Source organism: Aythya fuligula, chromosome 2, assembly GCF_009819795.1.
Source record: "Aythya fuligula isolate bAytFul2 chromosome 2, bAytFul2.pri, whole genome shotgun sequence".
In the NCBI taxonomy this organism is placed as follows: Eukaryota; Metazoa; Chordata; class Aves; order Anseriformes; family Anatidae; genus Aythya; species Aythya fuligula.
Window position 1 is genome coordinate 27,002,294 of NC_045560.1, and position 17,095 is coordinate 27,019,388.

A 17,095-nucleotide genomic window follows, 5' to 3' on the forward strand; every position below is an offset into this window, starting at 1 on the left:
AAAGACCATTTAAGATTTAGGTTTGCATATTCCTTTTTTTTTATTATTTTTATTTTATTTTTAAAGCGGAGTATATGCAAATTGCTTGCAGTACTTCTATTTGGGGGATTATTTCAACAGCCTATTCTTGGGCAGCTGACTTGTAATGTTTCAATGTGCGAGCAGAAGGATCAGCAGTTTTAACCCATCTTGGCATCCAGTAGTGGGGCAGCCAGCTGCTTCGTCCTGGGTAGTGCTTCTCAAAGATCTGGCGGTAATAATAACTTTCTTTTGTTTTAGGAGGATTAAAAGGGTATTTCTCCGCTGCCTTTTCAAGCAGAAGGTCATCAACCTACAAAAACAGCAAAATTCAAATTAAAATGCAAATACATTTCTAATTTATACAAGCCAGTTTGCTGCAAATCAGTCATGCAAGGATTCAGCACTGAATGCCTATAAACTTTAATATATATATATACAAATAAATTTATTTTAGAGGCATAGGTTTCTCACAGGTGCATTTTTGCCATAGACTCCTTTGATCTTTATGGACTATATATAGACTATATATTTCCAGTGCTGTTAATGTTTCTCTGTGTATTACATGTGATTACATGTAATTTCCTTTGGGTTAGAATCACCTTTGTTAGCTCAAAAAAATCACCAATAACCTTCTTTTCTATCCTTCTCTTGTCAATCAACTGGCACAACTTAAAGCAGTCTTTTGCCATATAAGTGGTTTCCTGTTTTTTTGTTTTTTTTTTTTTTTAGCTCGGACAGAGCTGTTGACTCTGCTTGTATAACCAGGCTCTCAGCAACAAAAGACCTGGGATGCAGAGCCAAAAGACACCTGCAGCTGTAAGCTGGCTAAGAAAGGAAGGATGAAAAGTTGCACCAGTTTAAGTAATTTCTACAGCAGCTTTCCCTGCCAACATGCTATCTAACTCCCCACAGCCTTGAATGAAATTTGTCCCTATCACAATTGTACAGGCTCAGTAGGGGCAGCACAACACTGCTGCGTTACCCAACGACTTTCTTGTCTGCAGATACAGTAGAGAAGGAAAGTGGGATACAAGCAGTTGATGGTAGGACAGACAAATACACAGAAATATGTGTAGTTGGGCCTATGGATGGGTAACAGAGCTGCAGTGTAAAATGAATTCTTAGTGATCTTGATCACTCTCAGTGATCAAACTGCCTTCATACACTAGAGATTATGCTTTGTCCAATGCAAAAATGCTGTAAATATTCAGTGGATAGCAACTCAAGGAGATGCATTAAAAAGCAAAAGGACTTAGCTGGGCATTATCTTGGAAAAAGCAAATGAAATAAAGAAGAAAGGGCATTATGAAGTCATTATACTATTCAGCCTCAGAATAAGTTCATGCAAGTGTCTTCAGCTGAAGCAGCTGCTTCAGAAATTTAGCCCAGAAATTGTGTTTGCCAACACATAATCTAATTTGCAATCCAGATACTTACATGACGCTCATTTCCTTACATAGTCATTTCTGTCAGGCTCTAGCATTACTTTGAATCTACAGTTTCAAATGCCTTTATGCAACACAGGTAGCTGGAAGACTGTTGATTAAAATTTATCTTGCTCCTCCACTGTGAAACTCAAGTTACTATCATACCCAGATTTATTCTCCCAACTAAGCCTGTGTCCTGCCTCTCCTTGGCAGCAATATCTCAACAGACTTAAATGTGAAAAACAAACAAACAAACAAGTGGTACTATACCTGTTGATCAATATAGTCCTGAAGAATAGAAAACCACGATTTCTTTACTGATGTTATACCATCACTGAAAGCTTCTTTGGGTCTCCAGAGTATTTCTTTGGGAAGTAAGTTGGAGTCTTCAAAGGACTGTCTTAAAAGGTATTTTTCGATTCCATTCTGTTTTCAGAACAACAAACAATGCCATGAGCATCAGTACAATGCAGAACTGCAGTACAATGATTTAAATACTTGACTAAGAAATGGGTTCCTTTCAGAACGTCTGCTCAGAAAAGGGTTCCCAAGAGTCCAACAATCCAGCAAAAAACATTTAAGAGCATACTTGGCTTTGGTCTCAAAGACTGAATTCAGCTATTCAGTCATGCTTACAAATTAGTGGATATGTGTTCTAAGCTTACATTTGGATCCAACCCTAGTTTTACATACCTTTGGGGTTCGCATTTCTGCTGGTAGAGATAAATAATAAGAAGTAAAACGATGATCCAAAAATGGGACTCTCAGTTCAAGACTAAACAGTGGAAAAAAAAACAGAAACGACAGAGTTATCCCAACACATCATCCTCTTATAAATTCCCTACCACATAAGCTTTCTTTGTCTCTCACATAAATACAAGGTTACCTGCTTTCACATGAAAGACATTTCACTTGCATATTCATGACTATCTAATTTAATTAATCGATCTAGAAAGTTAAATTTATTGTCTGAATGGATTAACTACAGATCTCAAACGATTTATGATGCCATCTGCTGGACGGCTTCTAGTACAATGATTTCCAGACTACAGTCTTACAGGATTTGCAACATCTGTGGTTTCATGTAAAAAATAAATACAAAACCCACACTGAACAATGCTGTTGTTCCCAGAGAACTACCAAGAACCTTCAAGTTGCTGAGTGGGATTTGCATCAGCATTTGTAAAGATGTCACAGAACCAAGCAAAGATTCCCACAGTCATTTCTACAATCTGCATTTGTTTGTATTTTCAAAAGACAATTAAAAGGAGCCTGTATGGTCATTAAGCTACTGCCTACTGATCCTGCAGCATTTGCACACTAAGTTCTCTCCTATGTCAGTAGCAACTATAAGAGTACAAAGCCTTCGTACTTATATTCTCTTATATATAACATGGCTTTTAAAGACACTGAAATTAGAGTAATGGAGGCAACAAATAAAATTACAAATAAAAGTATTTGGTAGAAAGAACCCTTCTCAGTATTTTCCCTTAAGAGACATTAAGCTACCTAGCCTCAAAGTCACATGGAGATTTTATACTAGACGCAGAGCTGAAGCAGTGTACAGGCTGCAAGCAATTTGCTCCTATGGCTCTGAAGACTGATGTTCTTCCGAGAGTAGTTTAGACCTAGACACTAAGAATAATGTCATCCTGCATCACAATATTCTGCATCATTTAGTAATTCAAACAGGAACAGTTAAATTATACAATTTCCTCAATGGTGGAAGAACTTTTATGATGCTTTATGAACTTCATTTTTTGGAACTTTTTTGACAAGCTTGAGAGGTAGGCCTGTGCAAACTTCATGAAGTTCAACAGGCCCAAGCTCAAAATCCTGCACCTAGGTTGGGGCAATCCCAAGCATGAATATGTGGGTGATGACTGGATAGAGAGCAGCCCTGAGGAGAAGGACCTGGGGGTACGGGTGGACAAAAAAAAATTAAATATGATCTGGCGACATGCACTTGCAGCCCAGAAAGTCAACTGTATCCTGAGCTACATCAAAAGCAGCATGGCCAGCAGGGCAAGGGAGGGGATTCTCCCCCTCTGCTCTGTTCTCCTAAGACCCCAGCTGGAGTGCTGCATTCAGCTCTGCAGCACCAGCACAGGAAGGGCATGGACCTGTTAGAACAAGTCCAGAGGAAGGCCGCAAGGATGCTCAGAGGCTCAAGCACATCTCCTGTGAAGACAGGCTGAGGGAGCTGGGGTTGTTCAGCCTGGAGAAGGTTCCAGGGAGACTTTGTAGCAGCCTTCCAGTACCTGAAGGGAGCCTACAGAAAAGGTGGGGAGGGACTCTTTGTCAGGGAGTGGAGTGATAGGGCAAGGAGTAATGGTTTTAAACTAAGAGAGGGTAGGTTTTAGATTAGATATTCGGAAGAAATTCTTGACTCTGAGGGTGGTAAGGCACTGGCACGGGCTGCCCAGAGAAGCTGCGGATGCCCGATCCCTGAAAGTGTTCAATGCTAGGCTGAATGAGGCCCTGGGCAACGTGGTCTGGTAGAAGGTGTTCCTGCCCATGACAGGGGGTTGGAACTGGATGACATTCAAGGCCCCTTCCAACCCAAAGCATTCTGTGATTCTATGATCCACTTAGGCTCTTAAATCATGTTTAGTCATCATGCAAGAGACTGTACTTTACCCATGTGCTGCAGTAGTTCTGTCTGCACGAAGTACATCAAACATGTAGAGCTCCTTCAGAAGCCTCTCACTCTCTTCTGCAGCTTCTTCAGGAGATGGCGCCTGTAACCAGACACATGTATGTAGCACGCAGATCTAATACAGCTGCAGCAAGGGAACCATTACTTGCTGTCCTGCATTTGCACTGCAGTGATCACCACACACAGACCTGTGACATACCTGAGTGAGAATTTAAACATGCCAAGCTAATCCTTGACAGCAAGCAAAAATGTATGCAACTTACACACTGTGATTCCCTTCTACTTACTTATAAAAATAATCTCTCTTTAAGCACGTTACAAGGTATAATACATGCCTTTGCAAATACATCGTTGTCTACATAGAAGCTATAGTTTTGATTATCTTCATTTTCGGGCTTTCAGGAGATTATTTAGGATCTCAGAACTAGCAAAGAATATGCACAAGAAATAGTCTCAGCAAGTTTGAAGTTTAAAAGTTATTTTTGAAGTGATTAAATCAAATCCCTTGGATTTTATGCCACTTCAGGAGAAAGTCTCAATAAACATACAGCTGTACCAACTCTCAAACTTCGCACCTTTAAATCTCAGTAGAAGTTTTCTGTTGCAGGGGAGAAAAACAAGTGCAAGGGCCTGTTGAACAGTAAATGTATTTACCTTATGGAAATATATATATCCTTGTGTCAGCTCATCTGAGCCTTCTCCTGAAAAGATGACCACACTGTCTGTTTTCTTGCGTATGTACTTGGAGACAAGATACATACCTTAAAAGAAGGAGAGAGTTATTAAAATAGAGCTATAGATACATTATATACAGTACAGATTTAATTTAGCATTTTGGAAGTTTCTCTCCAACAATATGTTCTTCTGTAGCAAACAGATTCAATACACTAACATAACATGTCGTTGATACTCAAAGCCACCACTAGCCACACAAACCAAGTGCTGCAAATAGATCTAAACTGTGTACTTATACTTGGCCCTCAAAATATCACTTGAGACGTGTGTTTGTGTGTGTTCATGATCCTGGGAATGCTGGAGGATTCCCGTAGGAACACATACCGGAGTTGTTCTGTCTCAATTAGAAATTAAGCATAACATTAATTCCAGCACAGTCCTGAACAAACTTTTTAGTTTTGGAGAACAAAAATACCAGCAAAGGCTGCTGCTTAGCTCTCTACCACTATGGATTGAACTAGACGAGGGCATTTTTTTTTCCCTTTTTTTAAAAAAACGTTTATTAACCAGAAGTATGTCTTACCCTCATTGCATCTTACTAAACAATAAACTTTTATAACATAAGTATTAGAGATCTGTTGAAAAGGACTTATTTTGCTGTATTTCATATTAAGCAAGAATTGCAAAGAAAGAAGGATGGCAAATGAAAAGTTGCTTTCATTCTTAAACTAACATTTTCAGTATTTCACTTAGCAAAATTCTAGCTTCTTATCCCATACAGTTTTCAAAACTGTCTTGCCTGTTTGGTATATTAGCTTGTTTACAATGCTTTGCACTGACACAAGAGTAACTGAGTAAAATGCTGTAAGGGCATTACACAGAAGGCCTCATTAGATAAGGGTTTTTCATTCTTATCATGTTGGCAACCCTTTTTAAGGACCTGCTGATGGCTTGTAATTTCTCAGAATCAAATGTACATTAGAAGTCTACCTGACTTCAGTGTATACGTATTACTACTAGAGGGTCACAAGAAATACTTCACTTTAGTATTATTCAAGAAATGGGGTAACCATAACTGTTTGGCTATCATAACATTCAGTGACCCAGATACTGAGCCTCAAATACAGGTTATGCCTCAGACAGCCTGCAAATTTTCTCCTTTCCTCAAAGGTTCATATTTATCACAATAGAAAACTACGACCTATAGAACTATTTTTTTTTAAATCATGTTTCTTTTTAATCCCAAAACTTCAGGAACAGCTCTGGACAACATTTATATAGTCTGTGACTTTGAAACTAATAACTCATTTTGCCTCATTGTGAGGTCACAGACAAGACTAGGGAGTCTCATTTCCCAAGTTCTACAACAGCTGAAGGAAGGATCTAGTAGATGACTACAAGGTTTTGCATAAAATTTATTCAAGCAACATAAAGCAAAAATTGTTACTAAAAATCTTACCGATTGAAGCTCTTACTGTTGTTATGTCGTAGGTTTCCAAGGAGAAGATAACCTCCTCAATTGCCTGAATTCCCTCTTCAGAATTAAATATTACTTCATGATGTTCGCTGCCTATATGTGCTGCCACCTGTTTGTAAAAGGTTATAATAATGTATTGCATTTCAGTTAAAACATTGTTTTAAACACACCTTGTGTTTTACACACCCATTTTACACACAAACTGGAAGCATCAGCTAACTTCCTTCTGCCATAGTAAGGATGAGATATTATAAGGCCAAGAAAAGGTGACACTGGAGCAACCACTCTGACTTGCAGTGGTATGTTTGCCAAAGAGAACACAGTCTCCCTAATTACACAGTGTTCAATCGTGACTGCAACAGAACATCCAGCTGCTTGTCCAAGGCCTAACAAAATCTGCAGAGAATCTAAGTACTTTGAAATTTGCTCTGAAGAGAAAAAGCAGCTCAAAAGCCTTAACAGGCTGGATACCCAAAGTATATCCAGTTATCCTTTCCAGTGTACAGTTTGTACACGGCTCTAAATTAAATAAAATAACAATTAAATTGCAATATTTAATATACATACAAATGTCATAGCATAGGAGCAATAGCATGGTGATAGACTGTAAAACCTAGAGGCAGAATTGGGACAACTCTGAAGGATTGTCCTGTTGGTAACAACACAGTAATAATCACAAAAAAGTCTTCCAAAAAGAAGAAAAAACAGCTAAGACTCAAGATATCTCTTTCTTAAGATTTAACTAAGCAGCAGATGTCGTACTAAATGATTTACTGCAAACTGATTTGCATCATAGCAATAAATGAATACTAATCGGCATTATAATCAATACCATATCGTGAAGTTACCACCATTAATTTACATGGTTTAACATTCAGCAGCTGCAAAGTGGAAGCCACATTTACTGTACCTTTCTGGCAGCCAGTAAATCAGGGCTGTTTTCCATTCCAATTGCGAAGGTTTGTAATGGATAATTGATGTTCATTTCTTTCATCAGTTTCAGAAGAATGGCTGCAACCAAACTGGAATCTAAGCCCCCTTTAAAAAAAAGCACACAAAAAGCCACCTTGATAAACCACATTTCTGGTTAGGTGTTTGACTGTGTTTTGTTTCCCTCTAAGGGAACCAACTCTAGAAAGTTGAATCTTATGAACAGGTTTCATTTTTAAGCAACATGAATCTAAGGTAGTTCTTCTAAAACTTTACCTCTGCTTAACAAGATAATCACGTGACTTTATTGGAACATCTTCAGTAAGTTACTAGTACTTTTGATATCAAAAGCATCAATGGAAATTCTGCATTAAGACAAAAAGTATTCTAAAGTCACTGTATCACTAGAGATGTCCCTTCTCAACTCTGCTACAATTGGCTTTACTCTTCATTCCAAAACTGCTCTCCATCCAGTTCTTACCTACACATTTGATACTGAAATAATAAAACTATTTACATTTTTTGTTTTGTTGCTTGAATCAAACAGAATTAAGTAAAAGTCAAGCAAAATATTTTGTCTGACCTACAACAGAACATTCAGTCAAAGGATTCCACTCTTCCCCAATCATTTTTCAAAAGCACCTCTAACTTTTTTTAGTGAAATTAACCTTTGTAACATCAAAATTAAAAGGTTCACTAGCTAGTTCTATTACTTCTTGACCACTTCTACTTGTTGCTCCACTCTCTGAAGTACTGATCAAAGCACAGTACCTCTTCTCCCACACCTGCCTGCAGTTCTAACAAGCAGAAGGCAAAATCCTCTTCTCTGCTTCCTACACTCTGCACGTGTTTTTTCAGCTGAGTGCATCTGCATCTGTTCCCACCCTGATTCCATTTGTAGGAACGCTTCCCTGACAAAAAATGTCTTCTCTAGAAAAAGACATGCAAAGTCTGAAGAAATAATGAGTGTAGAAATCAAACCAAGTGCTTGGGATGTGAAAATCAGGGAAATGAACACCTGAGTTTCCACTGTGAACTTGAGGAACTCCCTTTGTGATTGAAGTGCAAGCATTTCTCTAACTGTGATGCTCCAAGCATACTCAAAATTGTGAAGCATGGAGATACTCTGTTATTATATCAGCCCAGGACATTAGATATACCGCAGATACACAGTGTGCATGTGGATTTGAGGAGCTGACCGTCCTCTGATTTAATATCTGAAATTTGGTTTTCAAACGGGCTTTTTGACTGAGGCTGGGAAGTTCCAGCTCTGCGTGTCTCTGTTTCGTTTATTTCCCTCCTACTTTTTATAATGGTGATGAAATACTCCAACAGTATTTCCTGTTCAGTTCTCTCTCATTCAGATGCACACTTAATAGAGTATGTGATAAATGAATGTAATTATTGATGCTCAGTGCGTGAATGAATAGCATACTAGAACTCTAGCCACAAGTACAAAGTGCTACAAAAACACAGTGAATAAGGTGTCAGTCCCATGGCTACCAAGCCTTACCTCTGCAAGACTGAGCCACCAAATCACAACATTGGTCAGCTAAGTCAGAGAACAAGTTCTTGAACCACAAGCTATTACCTCACCTGAAAAAGAGTGTACTAAATAATTATGGTCCAGATGCTCCACTGCCATTTGGTAAATCAAAGGCAGTCTGGGATGGAAGCTAAAGCAAAGTAGGCGGTAACAAGACTACTTTTTCTTTTTTCTTTTATCTTTGGTTTTTCTTCGTCAAAAATGGTCAGTGTTTCAACATGACAACATCCCAGCTCTAAACCTTAAAAGCATAAGACTTTCAAGATATCTGTAAACTGGATTTTTTTTTTTTTTTTTTTTTTTTGTCACAAACCACCAAGTTCTCTGTAACCAAGAAAGCAAATGAAGATTCAGATCACTTCAGATACCTCACAGCAGAACAGTCAGTTTACTTTCTTCTAACTGGTAGATGATGTGTGGAAGAGAGAAAAGACGGAATCACTGGAATTCTTGCTACTTACCTGACAAAAGACAACCAATCCTTCTGTGAGCCATCAAACGCTTTCTAACAGCATTTTCAAACAGAATACGGATGTTACTTTTCACTGTTTCAAGATCAAAGCCTGTCCAGGAAAGAACAAAAACAAACAAAAGAAACATTAACAGTTCTGCTTAAAATTAGCTGCATTATGTGATTAGGAAAAAATATAATTTGTCTGAATCTCCTTTGATAATAAGGGCATGCAAGTTCATACATCTTTGTATATAAATATCTTCAAAAATGATTCTCAACTTCCTACATCATAAACACTGTTTCAGTTCTTTCAAATAGAACATTTTAAAAAACAATTGGTTCAAGTTTCATATTGAAAGATTATGATTTTCCTCCACTTTTTAATCAAAATTTTAATCAAAATTAACAGGCAAGTGTTTTATTGTACTACCTGAAGGCAGATTTTCCACTGTATCACAAGCAGCATGGAGTGGTTCATCTTTATAACTATGAAACTTTACTAATTCTACTGATGCAACCTTGCCAGAAGGCTTCAAATCCAGCACTTCATAATGTCCCGGAAGAAATGGTTCCACTTTAGGAAATAAGGATTCTGAATGCTTTAAGTTGATAAGTCCTATAGATAAAACGGGAACAACAACAAAAGAAAGTTACAAAAAGTGTTACAGAGTTTTTAACCTAGATTGGCTAAGGCACATCTCACTCAACAACCCCACTACTAAAACTATATAAAACCATTTTCTCCAGATCTTAAATTTGGTATAAAAATATACTTCTGAGTCGAGTCTGCCCTGGTTTATGGAAAGGTAGAGGGAAAAATGCAGTGTCCTTAGGTTCCTCAGCTGCAGCATGGCTGGAGAAAGCAATGTTGGCGTGACAGTAAACACAACACTTCACTTTCAGGTACTTAGAGATTAGAAAAAATTGTTAGGCCCCTACATGTGGGACAGTTAGATGTATACAATCCAGAATTGTATTCCATTGCAATCAGTGGAATAAAACAGTTACGACACGTAGAGGCCTGAAATTTCATCTCCTGTAGCATTTAGAGACAAGAACACCTTGAGTCTCTAAACAGTTAGCCTTTTGAAGAGAGGCAGGTATAACCTCTCCTTTAGAGAGCATGGTGAGAAAACACCACCTCTCCTATTTGTAAAATACCTAGAGATTAGAGACCTCTCATCCAGGAAGTGGTATGCCCAGCTTGCCACTACGGAGTACGATTCTGCTTCTGGCAGGTTACACGCCCAGATCTGAGCCATTTCAAGCTGAGGCTGACAGCATACGAAGGAAGTGTGATTCTACTAATTGATAAGAAGCACTTGACTCCTGTGAGCATTTCTCTGACTGAATACATGATGTCCAGGTCAAGATCTAAGATGCTTATGACAATTCAAAAGAGTTAATAACTGATTTTATGTTAAAAATTAAGTGTAGTCAAGCTAATAATGGGGTTGTAATAAAGCTATATCACTGAAGTGATTGCTTAATTAACACTGATTTACTGATTTCATAATTCATCAGTTTCAGGCTCTTCTACAATGTTGCTTAACAGAAGCCAAGAATCAGACTTGTGGCCAAAACTTATGTCCACTCCTCTTATGAAAGAGGATGTTTTGCACCTGTTCGTCACCCAGATGCTACTTGAAGAATTCTACAAAATGTTCCTAAGTTACTGTTATAGACAGACTGCCAATCCACAGTGAGTGTTACAGGATACAGTTCCTAAAATATTCACTTCCTTTCTTCCTCTCCAAGAACCAGAGATGGTACAGCTGTGGTACCACTGAGCATTACTAGTAGAGGAGTCAACTTACTTCAGAGTCTGATAATAAAAGTGATATACAACAACCATGAAAGTCCATTTTAGTCAGAGGTCATTTTAGGCAAGAAATTCACTTTTGGCATTATTTATGTAGACTGGAGAGAATTAGGTTAAAAAAAAAAAAAAAAAAAGGAACAGTAAAGGTGTCATCTCAAACTTTAAAGGAGTTCATCAAATAACATTAGCATCAGTAAAAAAAATATCCAAGGATGCAGGAAATTTTAGTAGGGTTTTAAAATTCGTGGCTTTTACAGATTAGCGGTTCTTATGGCATTATTTCCCAGTTCACTACAGAATACCAGGAACAAATACTAGTATCATTTACTGTGGCATAAATCTAGCCCAACTCTATAGACTATATTCAACTTTGAGCCTAAGGGGTCTTAAGTTAACCCAATCTGCAAGTTATTTTGTGGATATTAAGGATAATTAAATGTCTTCAAATATTATTCTCTGTAGCTTTTTGTTTTACCAATGCATAGATTTTATACTACTAAATATAATTCATTTATCACTGAACTTACAGTTCACTTTCTCTTCACACTTAGGAGAGCCTGACAAAGAAGTTGTCTCCAATAACAACACCTAAGTTTATTTAGGCACTAAACACAACTGTTTTTACCTTTTGCCTCAGAACAGACACCCAAAAATCCATCATCAGTCAGCACCTTAAACAGTGGTCTGACTCCATAGGTATCTCTCGCCAGAAACACTTTTCTGTTTGCTGTGTCCAGAAGGATGAAAGCAAATACACCATCCAGCATGGATGCCGTTTGTTCTATTCCTCCTTTGTTGTAAAGATGAAGGATAACCTCACCATCCACCAGTGTTTGATATTCAAATCCGAACTGCTTCTGCAACTAAGAAAAAGTGAAAAGAAAAATGCAAATAAGTATTTGCAAACATTTCTTATTAACTGGGAAAAAAAAACAAAACAAACAAACAAAAAACCACCGATGTAATTGTTTAAGATGACAACAAAGTTGTTTAAAATACAGTTCAAAGTTATACAAACATTTCTGCCAGTGAAGGAAATTAGACTTTTGTGTTCAAATTACCATCCAAGATCATCTCTCACCCAACATCGATTGACTCTGTAGTCTTAAGCAATGTTCATTATAGCAGGTTTTCAGAGAAGCATATTTGGGGATGTCAAAGTGCAAAAACACAACACTAGTTTAGCCTCCCCATCTCCACAGACAAATGGCAGGAGGAGGCAAGCACTGGTTCTAAAAATCCAACTCAAAATAGGACCAGGAACAAAAGACAACAGCATTTCATGTAGTCTCAGATCTCTCAAGATACCACTTTCTTGTCAGATAATAGAGATAGAGATAGCAACATTTACTTAAGACTCTCTGCCCTCCAACACACTGACACAGTTAACATCTTTGCAGAGTAAAGTACTTCAGAAACAAACTATGTTTTATTTGTGCAGTTACTGCAATTCTTCAGTGTGTTTTACGCACAGAGTATTTCCTTCTGCATAATCTTCCTCCATTCTTCAATCTAACCTTTTCACTTTGCCTGTGCAGGTGAAGTAGGGGAGGAAGAAATGAGTTGTCAGACTAAGTCAGACCAACTATGTATTTTGTGTTCTTGTGGTGCTACTTTTAAAGGCCCTTCAACATCTTCCAGGCACCTGGGGTGAAGATAGGGATGACAGGTTCAATAAAACACTAAAAAAAATAAATAAATACTGAAGAAACCCCACATAACCAATGATTTTGCACTTTAACTTATGTTCTTTGGTTTCACTTGCTATTCATGGAACATAGAGATGGCTCAGACTGACTCAATATTAAAATCACTAAGCCATTGCCCTAAAGAAGATGGTTGTTTCTTCAATGATGTTTTCCTAGGTAGGTTTCGGATATATATATTTGCAGCTGAAAGCCTGAAACAAAAATTTATTTATAAAGAAAGAAGGCACCTAACCAAGGTAGCGAAAACAACTGAACAAATTCCTGCTGATGGTAATGCAAGTTTTATACAATTAAATTCCCCCTAGGTTTCTGTGTGTGACACAACTGGGAGTGATTCTTACTCCTTTCAGCAGCAGAAAAAAACAAAAAACAAACAAGACAAAAACACAACACAAAACACAGTAAATACCATAGCCTGCTGACACAACACATTTCACATACGTTTTGCCCTGCCATACACAAAATCATAGAAACACTTAGGTTGGAAAAAACCTCCAAGATCATCAAGTCCAACCGTTAACCTAGTACTGCCAAGTCTACCACTAAGCCATGTCCCTAAGCACCACATCTACATCTATCTTTTGAGTACCTCCAGGGATGGTGACTCAACCACTTCCCTGGGCATCCTGTTCCAACGCCTCACAACCCTTTCAGTGAAGAATTTTTTTCCTAATACCCAAGCTAAACCTCCCCTGGTACAACTTGAGGCCATTTTCTCTTGTCCTATCGCTTAGGAGAAGAGACCAGCCCCCACTCCGCTACAACTTCCTTTGAGACCATTGTAGAGACAGATACTTACAAGATTAAATAATAATAATAATCTCCTTTCTTTTCAGTCAAATTCCCAATGACACCATTGACAGTAACCTGACTGCAAAAACACATCGTATTAGAAGTACTGACACCTCAAAGTATTTGTAGATTTCTGATACTACCATGCTCAATTTATGATCCATTTTAGGCATTTAGTTTCAGCATGATTCAGGATCAGTCAAAAACCGCAAGCCACACTATATGCTATATTGAGATGAATTAAATCACTTCCCTTTATGAGCAACACAGGCAGTGTGGACATCTCAGCACTGGGAGAGAGGCACATAGACAATGCTCAGCAGCAATATCACACCTATCAGGGATATTCTGACACAGGACAGAGTTGTAGCTTGTTTTGTGCCTTAGAGACTTGTTTAGGTGACTCTCAAAAACTCCACAAAGCTTCTGCCTTAAGCTGCAGACACCTAAGGACTTTGGTGGCCTACTGGAAACTTCTCCCTAGCGTTTGTTGTTGTTACAGAAACACATATGCATTCCTGTTTTAAGTTAATAACTGACAAGTCACGTCTAGGTTGACATTCAGAAGTAAAAACTAAATACCTGACAGACTGGAGAAAGATCCAAAATAACCGATGTGCAAGACACTCTAAAATCATTTGCACTACGAAGAGGAATGTGGGTGAGAAAGGGGGCTTGGAATTTCCCTCCTGAAGGATTAACTAAGAATGAACCTTTGTTTTATGTCCAAACCTATAGATACAAATACTATTTCCTTTTTTGTCAATTAAAAAGGATTTTTCAATATTGAAGACTGTTTGTCACAATCTAAACCACCAAAGATTGACAGCTTATCCAGAAATTTTTCTTCCTTTTTTCTTCCTTCATCTGATAGCTTTTTTTTTTTTCTGATATTTTAGTCCACCACATTTTAAACAATCTCTGAATACCTACCAGTTTTGAAATAAAAAAAGAAAGAAACGTATGATCCCTACAACACTTACCTGTTTGAAATTGTAGATTTCTCCATTGTAACACAGCCACAGATAGGGGAACTTCTTCACCCGGATAGGCTGCATGCCATACAGCTGATCAACAACCGCGAGGCGATGGAAACCAAAACAACAGTTGGTGAATCCATTGACGTTCTCGAAACGAAATGCATCAGGACCTCTGTGTGCGATCTTCATGGCACTTAGACACTGGACAGAAAGGCACTCATCGCTTCCAAACAGGGCCCAGATACCACACATTGTGAAGCTGTTGAGTTACCTAAAAATGAAGAATGTGTTCAATTAAAGAAAACAGCATCACAGTGTTATTTAGGTTAGAAAAGACCTCCAAGATCAAGTCTAACCATCAACCTGATCTATATGCAATAGATGACACCTAGAAAGCAGAGATACAGAACCCAGATACCAAACGTAGACTATCGGATGTTGGACTATAAAGAGAACTGATGAAAAAGGTAGCAGACTTTATTAACATAAGGTAAAATAGTTTCTCACAATATGATAAGCAATCTTCGTCCAACTCAAGAAATTCAGTTTAAACCTACTTTTAGTTTTTTTTTGTTTGTTTGCTTGTTTTGTTTTGTTTTGTTTTTTTTGTTTTTCTTCATGGAGCACAAACAGAACAACGTATTTCTGGGCATTGGGTATGACCCGCTGAAGTAACATCACAGCAGCAGATCCCTTCAACTCTTTCAGAAGAGAAATGCCCTCCCATCCTGCAGCTTACCAAGGCATGAAGTAAGTAACCCCGTGGTCAGAAATCAAACAAGTCCAAGCACTTCCCCTTGCATTTAGGTACTGAGGTAAAAAGCTGTTCACCCAGTTACGCTACCTGGGCAACAACTCTTTCCATGCTCTCAGCCAACAGAACAGGCACAGACCCAGCATTTACACCAGCTGCAGAAGCCAAACCGCAGCTGAAGGCCCCAGGTGCTCCTCAGGGGGTTGGGATGTCCCAAGTGCTTCCCTGGGCCTCGGGATGCCCCAAGTGCTTCCCCCGGGGCTGGGACCCACCGGGCACTCCCCCCCGCGGGCTTGGGACCCCCTGTCCAGCCCCTTCTCCCCTTTAGCTGGGCAGGGGCTGACATTTGGCCATACAACACACCGGGTCCCACCTGGGCACGCCGGGCTCTCAGCCCGGGGAGATGTCAGGGCACGATGCCAGGCTGGGGGAGATGCCCCGCAGAGCCAGCCGCGGGACGGGATGCCCTCAGCCTGCGAGAGGCAGCTTTAATAACCGGGGAGAGGGGAAAATTTGCGCCATCAGGGAGTGCCTCCGGCCCTGCCGGGTGCCTCGGGGCAGCTAAGAGCAGCCACCACGAGGGAAACAAACCGCTCCTGCCCCGCTCGGCTGGCTGAGGGGAGCCCATTCCCCCCGGCTCCCCCCTGAACCCCGGCAGCGCGGCCCCCGCGGCCGTGCCCGTGCCACCCCGCGGCCCCCGCCGAGCACGCCCGGCTCCCCGGGCACCACGCGGCAGCGGGCCCGGGCCGCGGCCGCCCCCTCCCTCCTTCCCCGGCCGGCTGCAGCCGCCGCGGGCACAGCCCGGCTCCCCTCGCTCCCGAGCCGCGATGCGGGGCAGCAGCGGCGCCGCCGGTGCCCGTCCGCCCACCAGCAGCCGCCGCCGCCCCCGGGGCGCTTACGGTGTGCCGGGGAGAGCCGCCCGTCCTCGCTGCGGCGTGGGGAGGAAGAGGCGGCTCCGCGCCGTGCCAGGCAGCCAGAGCCGGCTGCCGGGCTCCTCCCCCGCCGCCTGCTGCTGAAATCCGCCGCCGGGTTTCATCATGCGGCTCCCTGCCTCCAGCCCGGCGGTCCTCATGCGCCCCGGAGCCGGCCGGCACGGGGCGAGGCTTCCCTCAGGCACCCGCTGCCCGGAGCTGAGCCTCCGGCCTGGTCGTGCGGCGTTTTGCTTTCTCCTGTGTTAAAACACGGCCCTGCGGGCGGTGCCGGGGCCCTTAGGTTGATACTGGCGGTGTGCAGCCATCGGAGATCGCCGCGTGGTTGCCCGAAAGCCGCTTTATTTCGCTCGGAAGAGGGAGCGCTTACAAAGCTGATCCCGTCAGAAGCGTTCGCTGAGGGGGGAACTCGGTCTTGAATAAAAGGTGCTATGGGTAAAGGCGTTTTGGTCCTGATCTCACAGGACCTGAGCTTCATTAAGGGGCTTTATCCTCCACACAGCTTCAGGAGTGCCATTAGAAGTCATTTACATGCTCTGCGGTTTCATGGCTTGCTTTAGTGCACGTGGTTTAAAGCTGCAGTGCATAAAATTCCTCAGGTTACGGAGACTCAGCAGGCAGGGGATCTGCGTGTGGAATTTTAAAAGGATCTTTAAGAACCCTTTAAAATGAAATATTTGAGAAAGAAAAGCGTGTTAAGGTATTGCATGCATAAGAAGCAGGCTCCTGAGCTGGCCGTGAACATATGGAAGCTTCCTCTCAGCACTGCTTCACCTACACCTAAACCAAACAGCGCTGAGACTTCGAGCAGCTGCGGTGCCAGGTGTGGAGTTCGCAGAGGCTTTACACAACCTGGACGAGTAGAGTGAGAGCGAGAGCAGTGGCACATCAAGACACAGCTCACAGAATGGTGTTTTTTT

The 17,095-nt window shown here is 40.8% G+C and overlaps 1 protein-coding gene across 1 annotated transcript; it reads right to left on the reverse strand.

Moving 5' to 3' along the window:
• Nucleotides 1-57: 57 nt before the first annotated feature.
• Nucleotides 58-16,260, reverse strand: ASNS (asparagine synthetase (glutamine-hydrolyzing)). The gene is made up of 12 exons (XM_032182156.1): nt 16,146-16,260; nt 14,496-14,763; nt 11,637-11,874; nt 9,620-9,805; nt 9,197-9,298; nt 7,170-7,297; nt 6,242-6,368; nt 4,762-4,868; nt 4,089-4,189; nt 2,142-2,223; nt 1,719-1,874; nt 58-331 (listed from the first exon to the last, which is right to left on the reverse strand). The coding sequence occupies exons 2-12, from the start codon at nt 14,742-14,744 to the stop codon at nt 122-124; spliced, it is 1,686 nt and encodes a 561-aa protein (XP_032038047.1). The 5' UTR covers nt 14,745-14,763; nt 16,146-16,260; the 3' UTR covers nt 58-121.
• Nucleotides 16,261-17,095: the final 835 nt, after the last annotated feature.

Excerpts from the sequence above, each read along its gene's own strand:
- ASNS (XM_032182156.1), bottom strand. The coding sequence starts at position 14,744 with ATGTGTGGTATCTGGGCCCTGTTTGGAAGCGATGAGTGCCTTTCTGTC. Across the intron at positions 9,806-11,636 it reads TGTCTGTTCTGAGGCAAAAG|GACTTATCAACTTAAAGCAT; the intron begins GTAAAAACAGTT and ends TTTTATCTATAG. Across the intron at positions 7,298-9,196 it reads GATTGGTTGTCTTTTGTCAG|GGGGCTTAGATTCCAGTTTG; the intron begins GTAAGTAGCAAG and ends TTTTTTTTAAAG.